The following is a 17,971-nucleotide window of genomic DNA, read 5'->3' on the forward strand; positions in this document are numbered from 1 at the left end:
CAGGATCTGGTCTCTTCTTGGCAGTGTTAGTGACCTCCTCGTCCTATTTCCCTCACTGACCTGCTACCCTCCATCCTTTTATTTTGCATTTTTTTTCCCCATTCTTCCTTCCCTCCTCCTCCCTTGCCCCATATTCCTTCACCACGCTCACCTTCATCATCCCTCTCTACTTGACCAGGTCCTACTCCTTTTCCTCATCTCTCCCTCTCCTCACCCTGGCCCATTTTATATCTCCTCAAGGGGGATTCCTGGCTCTCACCACTGCCCTGATCACATCTGCTCTACCCTCAGCCCAGCACAGTGTGTCCCGGCATCAAGCTCCCTGCCAGCCCAGACAAACCCAAACGGGGTGGACGTATGGCAGCCAGCCTTCACAGCACAGAGCCTGTGCAGGAAAGGGCAGCCAGGCAGATCAATGCCTACGCGCTGCTCCCGTACCCTTCTGTCCCTCCCGAGGTCACCCCGGCACTGCCGGCGTTACACAACAGGCCTGAGAGCTGGCGAGGAACGGCCATCAGCGAGAGCAGACAAACAGCTACAGGGGCTCGAGCTGCTCCCACCACGCTGCTGCACCCAGTGGTACTGCAAGGCACAGGAAGAGCTGGAAGCATCTCTGCTCTCTTCGCATCCGTTAACTGCTCGGTACAAGAACAATTTCTCCTCACTGTTTGCCTGGATGACTCACAGAAGCAGTCCCTTCTCAAGTTGGATGGCAACCAACGGTCACTAGATCAGGGGCTTGCCAAGCGTGCCACCAAGCCACCATCACAGTCCCTCCAAAGACGAGTAGCTCTGCAGAAGATGACAACGCTTAAAGGAAAGCCTTTCTGGAGTACATCCCGGGCCGTACGAGAGCACCGTGCCTCTCGGGACAGCCTCCTCTGCAGCACACCACAAGGGCGTGGGACCGCTTCACGTGGTGCAAGCCCACTTTTGCTTTCAGCCACCCCACTCTTTCAGAGGGCTTGGTGCTTCTGAAGGCTTTTCAGTTCCATCCCATAGCTCTGGCCCACTGGTCTGGCAGGTTCGAAAGGCTGCTGCCTGAACTTCCCCCACCAAACCACCACGTGCTGCCTGCTCGCTTGGCCCATGTTGGTAGCCCTGTTTCATTACACTTCATTGCCTTCATTCATTATAAAACAGAGTAAAAACCTCACTGTAATGCTCTCTTACCCAGCAGGAGATCAAATTCCTGGAGAACCTAATCTTTTATTAATAATGCTGACAAATCACCAGAGTATTACCCTTCATTTATGTAATGTTTCAAATCCTATAAAAGCCTCCTGTGATTATTTCAGACTCTCATGCACACACATCCTCGTGCAGTCCAGTAAGCCACAGGCCAGCAAGGGGAAGAAGAGCCCTGTAGCTCCTCCACATACCAAGGGGGACCACTTTCTGGCTGGCACGTCGCAGGCAAGCTGGGTGACATCAGCCAGGCTGCAGATGGTGCTGGCCAGTCCCGAAATTCTCAGGCAGGGCTGTGTTTCTCCACCCTGCCGTGCCACAGGCCCACCGGGCTTTCTAGACACCAGAGCCTTTGCAGCCAAAGCGAACACGGAGCCAGCGCACGAGCTCAGGTTTCCAAAAGGAGAGAAGGGCTGCCACGCTCCCACGGGAGGTCTGGGTTTGGAGAGAGAGGGAGCTGACAGCGCTTCTCCGAGGATGTCAGGCTGCAGATTCGTGCAAGAGCACCGAACGCTTCCCTGCGTGCCACACATCCTCTGCCATGCAGCGTGCTACAGAAGAGAGGAGCGATTGCCGTAGCGGGAAGGGCTACCCTGGCCAGTGTTCTGCCTCGGGCAGCCTGCAGCAGACGGCCAGAGGGACAAGACCAAGGCAAGCGTACAGCCACAGCCTCGCCAGTACGTGCAGCTCAGAGACCTTGTGCCTGCTGCAGCCTACACACGTGCAGCAGCCCTCCGTGGGGCTCTCCTCACGCGGTGCGTCAGGTCTCACCCGAACCCGCAGGTTTCCATCAGCCACGACATCCTGCAGCACGGAGCTGCGCAGGGCAGCGGGCCTCCCGCTTGCACGGAACCAGCTACTCCCTAGCTATGTTTGATGTCCTTTATTTCTCATACTGGAAAAGAAGATTAACTACTTCCTAACCACACTGCACTTGATTTTATAGACTATTACATTCCCAAGCCTCTTTGCCTCTATCTCCTGCCCAGGCTGAGGACTCCCCAGCTCGCTTAGTCACCCCTTGCGCTGAAGCTGTGCCAGATCCTCCACCATCATTCTTGTCAGCCATCTCTCAGCCTTTTCCAGTTCTGCTCTGTCTTTTGAGCTGGTCCAGAACTGTAGGCTGCAGCAACACCGTGTATTTGCACTAGATTATGCAGCCACGCAGGAAAGCAATCCCCAAAGGAAGCACCCTACCTGTCCTCCTTCCCCTGCGCGTGCAAGCCACTCTCCTGGATAGCAGGGGCTCAGCCACCAAGGGGACTTGGGGAAAATGAGGGGGAACGACTCCTGAACACAGCCTGGAGTCAGATGCCACATGTGGCTGTGGCACATTGTCAGAGAAAGAGGGCAAAGCCACCAGCCTTAGCCTGGAACTCCATCCAACCAACCCTCAGTGCTCTGCAAGAGCTGAAACTGCGTGTGCTTTTGCTGTTCATTCCCACTGAAAGAGAGTGCAGGCTGACTGAATGGCTGCATAAAGAAAAAAAAAAAAGGAAAAAAAAAATGCTATTCAAAGTATTAGAAGCCAAGTTAAGGAAAGAAATATTTTCCCATGCTTAGATGCAAGGCTCCTAGCTGCTGTCTGTCTGAGGAGTGGCTTTGCAGAAGCCCAGGGAACTGCCAGCTCAGCCATGCTCTGTCGGTGGGTGTCCCACCTGGGTCAGAGTCTATTTCTGGGGCATCCAGCAAGTCACAAGAGGGTTCATGGTATCTCCAGCCTTGATCTGCAACCAAAGAAGAGGGTGCTTTGCCAGACAGCCACCACCTTGGCTGTTCTCTAATCCAAATGCTTTCCTATTACAGCCACAACAAGTTTCTAGTTCCAATCCCTACTGAGCAACTGGGGAGGAGGGATGAGCGTTTGTGCAGCATGCAGAGCACTTTTATTCTGCCCTGGGGGATGCAAAAGCAGCTGCAACACTGACCAAACGGTCAGGCACTGCCTTAGAAAGGAGAAAACATAAGGGCAAGCAGAACCCAGGCTATGGCTGGCTGGGATGGTTGCCGTGTGGGTGTCAGAGGATTAGAAGCAGCCGTTCTCTTTCAGCACAGTAAAGGGAACAGAAACACCACCTTTCTGTGTCCAAAGTCACATGGCAAGCCAACGGGGCGAACAAAGAATCTGACCAGAGCATAAAGCTCTGCTCACAGCGCTTGAACTCCTCAGAAGAAAGGCTGGAGGTCTGGAAGGATGGAATGGCCAGCTGCAACACCTCCAGTCCAGATTCTCAGGTGAGCTCAGCAGCATGACGCTCTGGATACTTGCGTGTCCCTCCTGCAACTCCCAGGACACCTGGTTGCTCCCAGCCTGTCTCATGGCCAGCCTCACCTGAGCAGTACAGTTCCCCTCTTTGCTGTGGATTCAGAAGACACATTTAAGATTTCATCTTGCGGCGAGTCAAGCATGGAAAGGGGCGAAACGGAGCTGAGGAGAAGACCCTGTTCTCCTCACCACTGACACCGAGCTTGCATTGCCCACAGCCACAAGCTGAGCTGAAGGGCACTTCATCCCGCAGGAAGAAGGGAAGCGCACAGCCCATCCCTAAATGGCGTGTACCTCTTCGGTGGCTTCCTGCCGTGGCCACCTGCGGTCAGGTCGGAGAGCTCAGGCAGGGCTTCCATCAAGGGCTGCATGTCTCCCACCACAGGTGTTGCTTTCCGCTTCGCTTCGGCTTTTTGCTTCTGCTTGGCTAGCTTCACGCTCTCTATTTCTGAATCAGAAACAAGACGTTACTGGAGCAAGGAGAAGCGTTTGCAAGAGACAGCGTTTGAGCTAAAAAATTCATAGACTGCTTCAGCATCTACAGGAACAACAGGCCAGAACTGATCTAAACCAGGGAAAGACTGAAAATAACGCAGCTAGGTAGTTCCCTCCCTTGCTGTGTTTGCTTATATCTATATACATCTATTGACATTCAAAATGGGAAGAGGAATCCCCAGACCGATTTTGTCTGAACTGTTTCCATCCCTTGCACTGTTCATTTCTCACAGCAACACGGCACAGGAGTCCTGGGGTGGAAAAAAACCCACACTGACCTTGCATGGAATTAGGAGAGAGAAAAGAAGAGGCGAAGGGACAAACCAAATACAGTCAGCTCCACATGTGGCATTAAAGAGTCACAGTCCGATCTCCGCTTTGCTGTTGGGACAACTCAATGGTGTCCTAGCTCAGGCAGAAAAGATGGACTTAATTCCAGTTATTTACTTAGTTTGGAGCAAGCGAAGGTCTCACCTTTGTGACTCATGGTGGAGCTCAAGCGGTCAGATGCTGGATAAACTGGGCCCTTAGAAAAGCCCTACACTGAGTAGCAGACACAGAGGCAGCTGGCTTTTCCTTGAGACCATGTTTACCAGTCTCCCTGCAGCAGGTCCAAACAAGACTGCGGGCACATAAGGCTCTGCAAATGTTATGGCAGTCTCCCTTCTTGGCCATGGGAGGTGGGCATCAGAAGCCACAGGCTGCTGCCTCAGTCCTCAAGGCTCCCCGATGTACAAAGAGGTCCCGCTGCTGCCCAAGCCTTACAGAGCCTGCAGTCCCCAGAGCGAGTCCCAGCAGAACACGTTCTCTTCCAGGACAGCCCACAAGAGCCCGGCGCTGCTACAAGCCTCCCGCTGAGCTCTAAGATGCCCCAACCTGTCCCAGAAGTCCCTTGATGACGCCACCAGAAACAGCTAGAGCTCAGCGGGATCCGTGAGCGCCTTTTCCTCCCGCCAGGTGATCACCAGGCCTGGAACCCTGCCACATTGCCCCACACTGAGGGGCATCAGCGCCGCAGGGTACACGATGGAGGACTGACTCCACATCCTCCCCACGCAGTTAGCCATGACCACAGGCTTCTGCTTATTGCCTTGGACTGTGAGCATGCTGCAAGGACCAGCCTCAGCGCCGAGCTGGCAGCTCCTTGTCTGGACACGACCGAGCACAGTGCCAGCAGCCATGGGGCCAAGCTGGCGGCACAGGGAGGCCAACGGCTTCCAGCACAGCACGGCCACAGAAGCAGGACTAAATCAGCACAAGTAATTTTGGTGGGAACACAAAAGCAGCCAGTCCCACTTCCAGACCGCAGGCAAGACGCCACTTGCAATCCTGGGTCTAACCCTGCTGCCCACGTTCAAGAAAGCAGAACTCCAAGTCACCGGCTAGCCGCTGGCTCCTTTGCCTTGTTCGGCCCCCAACTCCGCTGAGCTGAAGAGCAACGGTTATTCATGAACCTCAATTTTGCTGTACATGGATGTTTGTGACAAATCTGGATTGTAAACGCTTCTCCTCACAGCAGTCCCTGCCAAGAACACGGCTTTCTGTTCTGCATCACTTCTTTTTTTGGTCTGGCTTTATGAAGCTGACTACTTCAGTGCTTTCATAAACAGTATGTGCTCAAAATTTTCAGACACCTGATTCTGCGCAAACATCCCAAATTCTTTTCCTATGAAGTCTTGTTCGTCTCAGGAGCCATGCGATATATGTATTTTTAAATGTGCATAGTTCTAGTGTCTGAAGCATTATGTAATTTTTTTTTCCCTCTCTAGTCTCTCCTGAGATGATTTATTGGAATGGAAGAAATCTCCAAGTTTTGCATTTGCACTATTGGGCTGAACTCTAGTTCCCAGGGTCTTGGCATCCAGTGTCACAAAAGCAGCCCTGGGACAAGAAGAAACAACAAACTCTTGGGAAGATTAAGGAAAACAGAGATGTAACGATAACAACTTCAGCAGTCCAAGCTGGATTCTCCTTTGGGGGGGCAAAGGCTGCAAAACCCACAAAGCACTGGCAGAGTTATCTGCATCAGATACAAATCAATGCATTTCAGCTGACTGCAGCTCTTTACGGTCACAATGTCACGTTTCATTTTAAAATCTCCATCTCTGGAAACCCCAGTTCATTTCGTTCCATCAGCTAATAATATCAGTATCAGTTTCTTTATTGGTCTTTATATACGCTCCTTCCAGCGATTCCATTTTTCTCAACAACAAGCTGCACACCTGGTAGTCGCTGACTTCTCTTACAGAAATCCCCAGGTACTTGCTACCCGTAGCACAGAATTTGCTAGGGCATTCTGGTATTTGCCAATTGGCCATGAGTTTAGCGAGGAAGTGAAGACAGCCAGCAATTTAGGTACTTCTGTATCTGTCAAGCACTTCTAATACCTAGTATCTTCTAAGACGGAGATAATTTGGCCTGAGGTTTTCTGTCTTGGTGTTCTCCTCAAAGCAAAGCCTCTGCACTTCATTTGTATTCCCTCAGCTTAGCAATTTCAGAGCCAAGAGAGGAGGAAAGAGGCCACAGCAGGGCCAAAATAACATACGTGATCTTGAGAAAAAACTGATGCTACAAAAGCATATATGCAGGAGAGCAGGATTAAGAGGGTGTAGGGATCCTACTCCTGGGCTTTTTCAAAGTGGCTGACCTTGACTATGGGAGCAGTGCTGTCACCTAACTGCAGGAGCGAACCCTCTGTTCCTTGCAGAAGACTGTGGATTCTGTCCTAATATGCTGCTGAGGACACACCTTCCTCCACAGCACCCGGTACCAGTTCTGGTGTCAGGGGAGGTAAAGTTCAGCTGTGCTCCAGCAGTCCCCTCCTCCGTCCCTACAACAGCATCAGACAAGGAGAGACCTTTAGGAGCACCAGAACTGCAGCCAGCAGGCCAGACATTACGACCAGCCCAGCCATCTCTGCTTTGTGCCCAACAGGGATGCCGAGGGTTGCAGATGTCAAAGGCACTTGGAAGTTGTTGCCTGGTGATAGGGAACAGGTTTCCTTCACGCTCACAGTGTTAAATTACCAGCTTTTTGCGTAAGAGGAGCCAGAGACACCTTCACCCTGACTGGTGAAATCACAGGTTGATGGACTTGAGCTCAGGAGCACAGAGCATATGGTGCGGCAGAAAGCCACATTCCTCCACCCCAAACACAGTCTGTCAGCAACTCCGTTGGGCAAGAAGGTGTTATGGCAAAAGCCTGTCCCAGGAGCAGCTCCAGGAGGCAAGAGGAATCCCTCTGCTGCACTGGGTAGCACAGGGGTAGCAGGGCATTGTCTCTTACCATGCTGAGATACTTGAAGCAAAATTAGACACTTCCCACAGGAAACAGAAGCATTTCTGCCATGGCTGGTTTTGTTCAGCTCGTATTTCACAGCCTCGAGAAGGGCCAGGCTGTCTGCTAAGTGGGTTCACTGACCTGTGGCATGTGGGAAAGAGCAGTAACGCGACCAGTAGCATCCAGAGACCTCGCTTACCAAAGGGCAAGAGGGCCCGCTGCAGGCTCTCACCACAGCGGCTTGGGATTAGCTGGTGGCTGCGTGGGACTCGGCTCCAGGCTGTCCCACTGTCCCCAGGGCTCCTTGGGTGGGGAGGAGCTCTGCTACACAGTTAGTCATTGCTGTACCAGAGCTTTAAAAGATAAAACACACTAAACCTGCATGGGCACAGTGTCCTATCTGGATAAATAAAAGGTTTTATGTAGTCACTTATATTACACAGGAAGATCAAAAGTAGGTTCGGGGCAATGACTCAGTCTCGGTGCTAAGCACCAGGAAACAATACCTGGGACTTTATGCTGTGTGCTGGGGAGCAGACGTGAAGGTTTCTGAGCAGCACGTGGCCTCTCCCAGCCCTGCCCAATGCTGCCGCCCACGCCCCGCGTACAGAGACCCAACAGAGCCACGCTCCGCAATGCCCCGGGGGAGTACTTACTCTGTAGCCATCTTTCTTTCCTCAGCTTCATTTTTTCTTTTTTGGAAAGAACTGTTTTTCCTTCTAGACCTAGAGGAAAAGAGAGACATTGAGATGGAGCCTGGCTCCTGCACACAGATTCAGTGCCGGGCACTTCCCAAAGATGGCAGAGTCCGTAATATTTTGTTCACCCCTTGATGATTTTGAAGCTGCTGGCAGGTCGGGCAGGCTGCAGGCAGACCAGGGGCTACACCGCACCTCAACTTCTAGCCAAACAAATCCAACCCCACTCGCTGCCCATTAAGAAAATAAAAATGGGCAAGTAGATCAGATCATCAGCACCATAGGCTCCGTTTTCTCAGGCCAGCTCTTTGAGAAAAGCTTTTTGGAGACCCTTGCCCCCTGTCCTGCACTGCTGCATGAACCTGGCCTGGGAGCTGGCATTTTCTTCTGAAAACTAGCCACGAGTGATGGGCCACTACAGGTACCACAACTGGGAACAAAAAGCAAGTTTTAATCTGAAAATATGCAGACCGATAAAGCTAAGAAGGAGGAAAACACAGGCTGCAGCCATGTGCAAGGGTAGGAGGCTGACATGGCTATCGGCACCCGGCTGCCCAGATGGCACGTGGCAGGCAGGGCAAGGACTGGAAAAGGTCTGAAAGATGCAGCACCGTGGCAGCCCTAGGGAGCAGCCAGTTACTAACAGCTTGTAAAAAAGGTTAGTACCTCCTAGATACCAAATTCAGGATTTGTAAGCCAGCCATACATCACTGACACCCAATACCAAGTAAAATAACGTCACAAATATTTTTTACTGGGGATCCGTTGCAGACGCTATAAAATTTTATCTTATCTCTGGTGTTTAAAACAAAACTGACTTTAGTCAACTTTTCTCCCAAAATGTGCTGGGAATACTGCTACAGGAATGCCAGCGGAGGAACAGGCTCCACAAAGACCTCTCCTTTGACCTTAGGTTATTCTTAAGCCTGGAAAAGAAAAAAAATATCTTTTTTCTCCCCAGAAGAAAACAGGAGAAAGGAATTCCATGCAACTCTATAAACAACTCACTGCCGAGAGCTTCTCTGAAGCTGCCAATCTTTTGGAATGAATTAAACGAAAGCAGGATCATAATTTCATAATTTCAATGCCTTAAGACCAGAACAAGCCCACTGGGGCTGGGGGGGCTTTTCCATAAAGCCAACCACCATCACCACGTTTTGAGTTTCTAGAGGACAGGGGGAACGAAGCTGTAGCTTTCACTGCCTCGTATCCCAGAAAAACATGTTACTGCAGTCAATGCACCCAAGAAGCAAGAAATAAAACCACGCCTAGAAACCATCACTTATTTACAAAGCTCAGGGATGCCTTGAAGTGTTTGTACGTGACCGATGCTGCTATCCATTTTTCCGTATCCAGGATGAAGCACCAACGCACGGGCACCCTGCTAGGCCCAGGCCAGCCCCATCGGGGACCGGGGCCAGGCAGTAGCAAACATCTAATCAGGCTAAGGGTAAATCTCCTCAATCCATTTGCCATGGTATCGAAGCGGACACTAAAACAACAAACTGAATGTTCCCATAACCAGCTCCGAGCTACCCCCACCCTGGATTGCTCTGTGTTTTTGCGGTTTCAGGGAAAGAAAAGGATGAATCATCCTGATTTGCCATAATGCAAATCTGAAGGGCTGCCTGTAGGAGACACCTCCACCACCCTGCCTTTCTGGCTGCCCCAGCCTGCGCGCATCTCGGTGGCGGCGGTGCCGGCGAGGTTTGCCCCGTCATCTGAAAACACGCTCATTACTTCATTGGGAAAACGGCATCCAGCGGGATTTGTTAATGAAAATAAAATAAAATAAAAATTTCATCCAGCTGGCCAATTCTAGTAATAACATCAATTCAGATTTCCCCCTCCCACCCCAAACGGCAGCGGCATATTTAAGGAAACACAAAAGCTGTTTTCTTGGCAGGAGCCCAGCCTTGCTGAGGCTGGCGGCCGGGAGCCGCAGATCACCCGAGGGGTGCAGGGAGAGGAGCTGATTCCTCCCTCACCCTCCGCCAGCAGCCGGTTTCTGCTTTTTTTCACTGCCTGCTCCTCGGACACCTCCATTTCACATCCCCCTCCCCGCCCGTCCAGAGGTTGTTTCACTGCTGGAAGGTGCCAAGTTGTGTTTGGCAACGTCCAGTCGCGATGCCGAGAGCCAAAGCCTCTGGAAAGCCACTGGAGAACAGTGGAGGCAGAATTTAGCTAGTTAATTAATGGCACAGACTGTCCCCAAGGTAGTCTTTTATTTTTATTTAGCTTGCAAGCACCTCTGAGATCCAAGCCAGAACGCAGCTCCAGTTTAATCAAATTTCTGCGACATCAGAAGGGTTTGGGTCCCCTCCTCTCCAGCCCATTCCACGTGTAATTGGACAACACTTGCCTTCGAAACCTTCAGCAGGTAAGAACGGTGAGCAAAACCCACTTGCATTAGCTGAGAGTAATTTACGTACTGTAAACTTGACAATTACTCCTTTTAGCAAGGACATGTTTTTCCTTCCCTCTGATCTGCACAGTACAAAACATCTCAAATGTAAACAGATTAAAAAAAAACAACAATAGCTTTTTGCCTCCTACACCAAGTGTTTGATACTACTCCTGGCAATTCTCAGCATCCTGCTTTCATGGCAGGCAAGCAGATTTTTTTTTCAGTACAGCTTCCTTAATTTCAAAAAGTTGAGGTGTTTTTTTGTAAAGGACTCTTTACAAAGACTACAAAAATATAAAACACACATATATATATGACTGCTTTCCACAAAGGATGCCTTAGACTAAAAATACATACATATACCACCTTAAAGCACCCATTTTGTCCTTTCTAGGCATTCACCAAGAAGCTGGACTGGGTTAAAGCTGTAGCACTACAGGCTTCCCTGAGCCCCGAGATCCCACTACTTGACTCCGCAGCCGACCGGGTGAAAACACAGGCTTCGCAGTTCCAGGAAGCCACGTTACTTCCAAGGTCTTGGCCATGAACAGAAATATCAGATACCAGCAGAAACACCACATAAACCCGGGTGAACAGAGGAGGCTCCTCCAGCACCGGGCGCCTGCTCCCCCCATGCAAAGCTGCCGTGAAGCACCAAGTCCCCTTTTGGTACAACCTATTAAGAAACAGCGCGTAGTATTAAGTATTATTCCCAGAACTCTGACAATACATAACAGTAAAGCTGTTGCTGCTTGAAACATAATATTTTGGTGAAACAGGGTACTGTATAAATTAAACAACAACAGATGTGTTAATTTTAGCCTCAGTTGTATAACAGCAGCCAAAACGAGCATATGCCTACAGCTGTGGGATGAGCTCACTACAGAAATTCAAAGAATACATCCAAAAGCAAAAGATTGGGTGTGTTCTTTGGTGTTTTGTTTTGGGTTTTTTTTTTTCAATTACATAGTGTCACTTGTACATTGTATGATACCCTTTTACACTGAAAGGGCCTGGGAAACTGTCAGCCACAGTCTCCTGGGGCAAACGCAGCGGCGGTGTGACCTGACAGATGCCAGCACAGAACCACTGAAGGCAATTCTTTTTCCTCTACAAAGAAAGCTGAGGGACAACACAGGCCAGGCGGAAAGCCAGTCAAGATGTCCTCCAGTCAGGACAGTGCTGCCCAGGACCCCTCACCCCAGCTCCCCACCACCAGCAGCTCAGCTCCCAACGAGGCGAACGCCAGCTCCATTCCTCCTAGAGAAAGCACCGACGCAGACATGTCCAGGGAGCCGGGGTCAACAGTGGGACCACAGCGTGGAGGCTGCAAGACCAGAAGCAGGGGCTTGTCCCTTTATCCCCTTGCTCTTAGGGGAGCCCCTGGAGATGGCCTGGTAGCCCGTACATGGTACACGGAGACCATGGCAGGAGAGCGTTCGGGTTTTACCCAGTCCAAGCCCAGCCACCCTGAGCAGGCTCGGGAACCAGTGTTGGAAGAGAAGATGACAGCCCCTGCTGGGACAAGGCAGGTTTCACCATGGATACAGCACTTGCTTTTTATATTCCAAAACAAGCTACATTATTTTTGTTCACGCTTAATCATTACAGCAGCACACGGGCTTTCCTCCTGCCCCCGATGAGGAAGGCATCCTATTTAAAGCGGGATCTGCATTCTCAACCCTTCCAGATCCCCCGGTTATTTAAAGCGGAGCCCACTTCCAAGCCCAGCTTCCCATCCGAGACCCGGGGGAGCTGCGCGACTCGCGTCCTCGTGCCAAGGTCAGGTCTGGTAAACATCCCCAAGCTCTGACCAGCTACAGCAAGGGCACGAACCCTCCCTCTGCAGAAGAGCGAGACTCATCTCCGGTTAGCCGCAGAGGTGCCCAAGCCACATGCCATCTGAAGCGGGAGCCGTGCCCCTCAGGAGGTGACCGAGAACTCACAATCCGCACAGTGGTCTGCGAAAAGCAACTGCAGAGACAAAAGTCTGTCCTGCCAAGCGCTGCAGGCACGCTCCGCCCCTGCCACAAGGTAAAAGTACCTCCTCCTCCTCCTCCATTCCAGGCATTTTTCACTCTGCAGCAGCCCTCCGTCTTCCCACCTGCACCCTCCCAGCAGCCCTGCCCAGCACAGAGGCGGGCATTCCACGGGTCAGTCCCAGGCTCGCAGAGGATGCTCAAGGTGGCCCTGCGTGACACTGCCCTTCAAGCCACTTCTGCAGCTGGAAGGTTATTTTCACAGCCAAGGCAGAAAGGAGTAACATGTCTCACGGAACCTAGCTTCGCAAACCAAGCATGCCACGAGGGCTGTAAAATGCCTTGTTCTGAGCCAGGTGCTTGGCATTGCCAGTGCGTGGCACAGCGAGATCCCAGAAACCACCGTGAGCCTCCTGATGGAGAAGCTATGGGGAGCTCACCTCATCTGCCAGGTCGCAGGCTCCTCCCTGGGACAAGTTATCCTTTGCCCTTGGAGAAAGGTCAGCTCATTTCAGGAGTTACCCTCCCTGTAAAACACGTACAGGGTGCAAACACAGTGGGGTCAGAGGGAGAAATACCCCACCACAATTTCTGCAGCGTGCAGCTTTCTTCGAGGAGAAACATCACAGCAGTAGCACTGGGGACAGCAGGACAACCACATGGCCTCTGCTTCATTTTGTTCACGAATTTCCATTAATGCCTTTCCTGTATTACCTCCGTCCTGCTGCAGACACCCTGGAGGGCAGCAAATTAGGTCAGACCCGTCACTAGTCCAGGACACCGAAATGCTTTTTTCTACATACATTTTTGCTGGTTTTGCAAAGTTTCTGATAAAAAAAATTCAAAGAAACCATGTATTTACTATCAGCATGTCCTGCTGAGTCACTGAGGAGGCGGTAGGGCTGAAGAGGGAGAATGAAACACAGGATACCAGACAGACAGTGCCACCAGACAGACTGACACCAGACAGGCCAGGCTGCCTCTCCCCTTCCAAGCCAGCAAAGCATCACGAGATGCAGCCAGGACCCACCGGAGACAAAGCAGCTGCAGAAGTGTTTGCTGGTACCTACAGGAAGGTGAGGACTTGCCTACAGCAGGCAAAGTGAACCAAGTATTGAACTCATCTTTCAGCAAGCCTGGCTTTAAGCAAACCCAGTGGTATGAACGGTAGCTGTTTGACATCTAGTAGAGCACTTGAAACTCTGCATGCAGAAAGCACCCTTTATTATACAGCTTTTTGCTTAAACTAATTTGTCCTTATTACATTGCTGAGTTTTGCCTGAATAACGTAGGTGCTACCACTCACTGTCCTTTTTTCTTCCTGCCTGCACATTTGGCTGTCCTTTCTCTGGGATTCTTGGATGACTACAGTGAACGACAGCCAAACCAACCTCCGTGCTCAGCAGACCTGGAGGTACCCTCTTGCTGTTCCTCCACTGAGCACGGAAGCAGTGGATGAGACAGCTCCTCGCCTCCTTCTCGAATGCTTCCCTGCTCAGAATAAAACACCATTTGTCAGAAAGTACAACTGCTGAGGATGTTGCTGCACCAGCGCAGGGGCTTCACATCATCTGCTAGAAAAAACAGCCCCAGTTGTGTACCCTCACCAACCAGAAAAGCCAGCTTGCTGCCTAGACTCAGCACGTCTTTGCGAGAAAGATGTTGGATTACTCACTACTTGCTTCCCTTCATGTCTCTTCTGCACCCAAGGAAAAAAAAAAAAAAAAGAGTTTTCAGTACTCCCTGAGCTGTAATACTTCAAAAACCACAAAACAAATGCAGAAAGGCTTGCCCACAGGCAGGTGTGCTGGCAAACACATGCTATGTCAGGGACTTTGCAAGACCAGGTGTGATTTTGTTCGAAAACCAGGGGGTTCCAGCTTTGGGAGAATGAGTTTGCTTTCAAGAAAAGACATTTCCATCTCTCCCTGCCCCTTTTTATGTCCACAGAAAAGAAAAAAAAAGGGCGGTGTACATGCAACAAGTGTGTGTTTGTTTCTTCCAACAAAAATGCACGGAGTATCGTGAAGTTCCACTGTGCAAATAAGATATTCTTATTTCTCAAGGAACGGCATGTCCAAAAACACTGACTTTTTCTTTGCTTCCTCTGGCATGTATTTGCTTTCTGTGCAGCCCCATAAACCACTTAAATACCTGTGATCACAGTGGATTTTATGCCCAGCAGCTCTCTGCAAGTGCTGCTGCAGCTTCTAGCCTTACAACAGGTCACCCAGTTCAAAGAGAAGAGAAGCAAGGGGCTAGGATGTCAGTGCACGTTTGAGACACTCCCAACAGCTCAGGTCATGCCATTCCTTCCAGGTTTCATGACAAGCCCTCTCACCCTTCCCTCACGCCCTTCTCTGATCACAGCAAATTACACAGAGAACAGCCACAGAAGATAAAAATTCGCTGTGTCTACACGAGAGGCAGAATGAATGGCAAAGCCTTCTTGCAATTAAGCTGATCCAAGGAGCTGCAGGTCTGCAGCACAGCCTCGATTTTTCCACACTCAGCCAAGAAACCTGACCATCTCCAACCTCCTGCCTCACCGCTGCTAGCAGAGAAACCCCACCAGCCAGCTTCTGAAGGTGACTTCATGGCCCCAGCCACCTCAGAGAGGAGAACCAACCAGGCTTGCTTTGCTTTCAGCATCCATGTAGAACCCAAGTCTCCAAGAAGCACAAGACGGTGGAGCTGAGGCCAAATGCTGCTTCAGGCAGGGCCAGGGGAGCCCAGACCTGCAGTGCCACCATGCCATTTCCCTCCCTCGCCTACGGGAAACAAGTCCAATCTGCTCAAGATTAAGAACATCAACAAGTTAAGAAACATGAACAAGCGTGTGTCTCTGGCAGCCCTCAGGTTAGGGAGCTGGTGAGCTCGTACACCCGCATTAAGCATTACCATGCAGGTAAATCAGCTGCCTCTGTTGTAATTCAGATGCAGGGGACAACGGTGCTGTGCAAAGCCCTCAAGACCTGACTCTCAGGGGAAGGCTCCCCTGGGAGCACGAGCAGCCCCCACCTCCCAAAGGCATCATCCTTCCCAAAGTTGCTGCACCCAGCCCTGTTTTGCAAATAAGCAGCACGTAACCCCCCTCGGGAGGACACCCGCTCTGCCTGCTTGCCAGCTCCTGCTGGGAAGACACCTGGTCCGACAGGATTGGCAGTCTCTGCTCCACTGCCAATGCCCTTCCTTGTCCACGGAAGCCTAGCAAGCCACTCTTCCTCCTCCTCCTCTCATCCAGCGCTCACGCTATTTCTGGGAAGCAGCCCAGAAGCTTGGGGTACGAAGCCCTCCACAGCAGCCCATGCATTCGCAGCCTGGGTCAGCAGTGGTGTAAGCTAGGACTGAAAGCATCCTCATTACCATCTGCTTCTCATCTCCATCACAGACACTTCTGACCTATTTCTTTCTCAAGTTTTGAACAATTTGACATTGCAATGCAACAGAAAAATAAAATTCTGCTCCCTTCAGCAAGAAGGCTGGCGCTTGCTCTCTGCAGAGATGGTTTCCAAAAAGAAATCCCTCGAGATCTGAGAGCTCAGGCCCCCAACTCCCACTAACATGCAGTCTCAAATGCCACGCTTGAAGTCAAACCAACCCAAAATTAAACAGCCACATCACTTTCCACATTGCGTGTTGGGAACACTTCCCTTGTGCAAGCATGACTGACACATGTAGTCATACCTTCAACACGACAAGACTACAGAGATGAGGAGGTCAACCACAGGAAGAAGTAGTGAAGAATGCCCTGAGCGTTGTAGCACATGTGAAAGGGCTATGGAAAAGATAAGAGAGGCTGTGTTCCCGTTTATGAGCGCTGACCTTTGAGAAAGGCTTACAGCAAGGGCAGACCGCACACTGCTGCAAGGTACTTGGAATCTCTCCATCGAGCTCGATGGGGAACCATAACACTGCCAGTTAAAAGATTCCTGCGCAATTAGCGAGAAAGGTCAAAACCACATCAAGTGGGTTAGAGCCGATCGCCCCCTGAATGGCTGTGAAGGGCGTGCATGTCACAGCCTTCCACCAACAGACCTTTCCACTGGCTCAGTGCTGCAGCTCGCCTCCATCGCTGTCTTCCTCTCCTCTGCGCCATGTGCTTCCAGAGAAGCGACACAGAGCAGCTGACGGGCTGGAGAGCAGCTTTGCCAAAAAGGCCCCAGGGGTCCTGGTGGCCACCAAGCTGAACATGAGCCAGAAGCATGCGCTTGCAGCAAAGGCAGCCAGCGGTGGCCTGGGATGCTTTTGGAGGAGCACTGCCAGCAGGTCAAGGGAGGCGATCCTTCACCTCTGCTCAGCACCGGGGAGGCTACGCCTGGAGTGACGGGTCCAGTTCTGGGCTCCCCAGTACAAGAAAGGTCCAGACTTACTGGAGTGAATCCAGCTCAGGGCCATTAAGATGATTAAGGGACTGGAGCATCTTTCACTTGAGGAGAGGCTGAGAGATGTGGAAAACGGGTGGCTCAGGGGAAATCCTATCAATGTGCGTAAATACCTGACAGGAAGGAAGAAGTGAGAGCCAGACTATTCCCAGTGGTGCCCAGCGACAGGACAAGAGGCACTGGGCACACACTGAAACACTTGGGGTTGGGATAACTTTTATTGGTTTTTTAACTGTGAGGGTAGTCAACTGCTGGAACAGACTGCCCTGAGAGGTTATGGAGTCTCCAGGTCTCCATCCATGGAGATATTCAAAACCTGCTTAGACACAGTCCTGGACAACCTGCTGTATGTGACCCTCCTTGAGCAGGGGCTGAACCAGATCAGCTTGAGAGGCTCCTTCCAACCTTAACAATTCTGTGATCATGTGCAACATCCAAAACAAAAAATTCAGATAGCTTTCATAGGCGCACCTACTTTCAAAGCCCCTACAGGGGGGCTACTCTTTGGGGAAGATATCTGCCATAAAAACAAACCCCTTGCCTGGCATGGCACGGGAAGGCTCTGCAGAAGATTTTTCATCCCTAACCTTGCCTGCTGAGGATTTCAAAAAAGATCAGTGCCACCAGCAGAGCACACAAGCTTAGCACAGATCAGCCCTTGACTCCAGCCTCAACACATGCTGATCACACAGGGCAGCAGGGTTTTGCTTTCCAGTTTGTTTTCTGTAAGGCAAGAGCGCTGGAAGTACAGAGAGCTGGAGCTTCCCAGCTGCCCCGACAGGACACAGCCCACCTTCCCGGCTGGCCACCACGATGTGGACAGATCCTTTCCCTTCTGAGCCTGTCCTCAGTTTACACGCAGCAACCAAGGAGTACAGACCTGTGGCTCCCTTCTCAGAAAAGGCCTGCCCTTGCAAAAACAGCATTTGAAAAGTCACCTTGGCAACAGAGTTCCTATGAGCAGGCATCTGTAAGGCAATGACTCATAGGTTTGCCATCGCAACCTGAAAACAAGGTACCAGGGGCACGCGGAGGTGTTGTTCTGAGCTGTCTTTACCTCCTGCAGCAAGTATTTTTAAGGTTCATACAAAACCATGGACGCTACCAAGGTGGACCACCGAAGCAGACTCGAGGGAGTCCACAGCACGGCACAAGCTGGACAGTCAGCAAGTCCCCTTCCACTGAGGATAAAAATTTATATTTTAACAACAAAGAAACATACATGCACAAGAGATGTTTGCGTGGATATTGCAGATTTGATAGGGATCAGTGGG

General features: G+C 51.0%; 1 protein-coding gene across 1 annotated transcript in view; it reads right to left on the reverse strand.

Moving 5' to 3' along the window:
* Positions 1 to 17,971, reverse strand: part of SLX9 (SLX9 ribosome biogenesis factor) — a 55,909-nt gene that overhangs the window by 3,629 nt on the left and 34,309 nt on the right. Inside the window, exons 3-4 of the mRNA XM_075430671.1 lie at positions 7,885 to 7,953; positions 3,749 to 3,902 (exon numbers count right to left, since the gene is read on the reverse strand). Of these exons, the coding sequence (XP_075286786.1) occupies positions 3,749 to 3,902; positions 7,885 to 7,953 (223 nt within the window). The remainder of the gene's footprint in view (positions 1 to 3,748; positions 3,903 to 7,884; positions 7,954 to 17,971) is intronic.

Source organism: Opisthocomus hoazin, chromosome 9 (assembly GCF_030867145.1).
Source record: "Opisthocomus hoazin isolate bOpiHoa1 chromosome 9, bOpiHoa1.hap1, whole genome shotgun sequence".
Classification (NCBI taxonomy): domain Eukaryota; kingdom Metazoa; phylum Chordata; class Aves; order Opisthocomiformes; family Opisthocomidae; genus Opisthocomus; species Opisthocomus hoazin.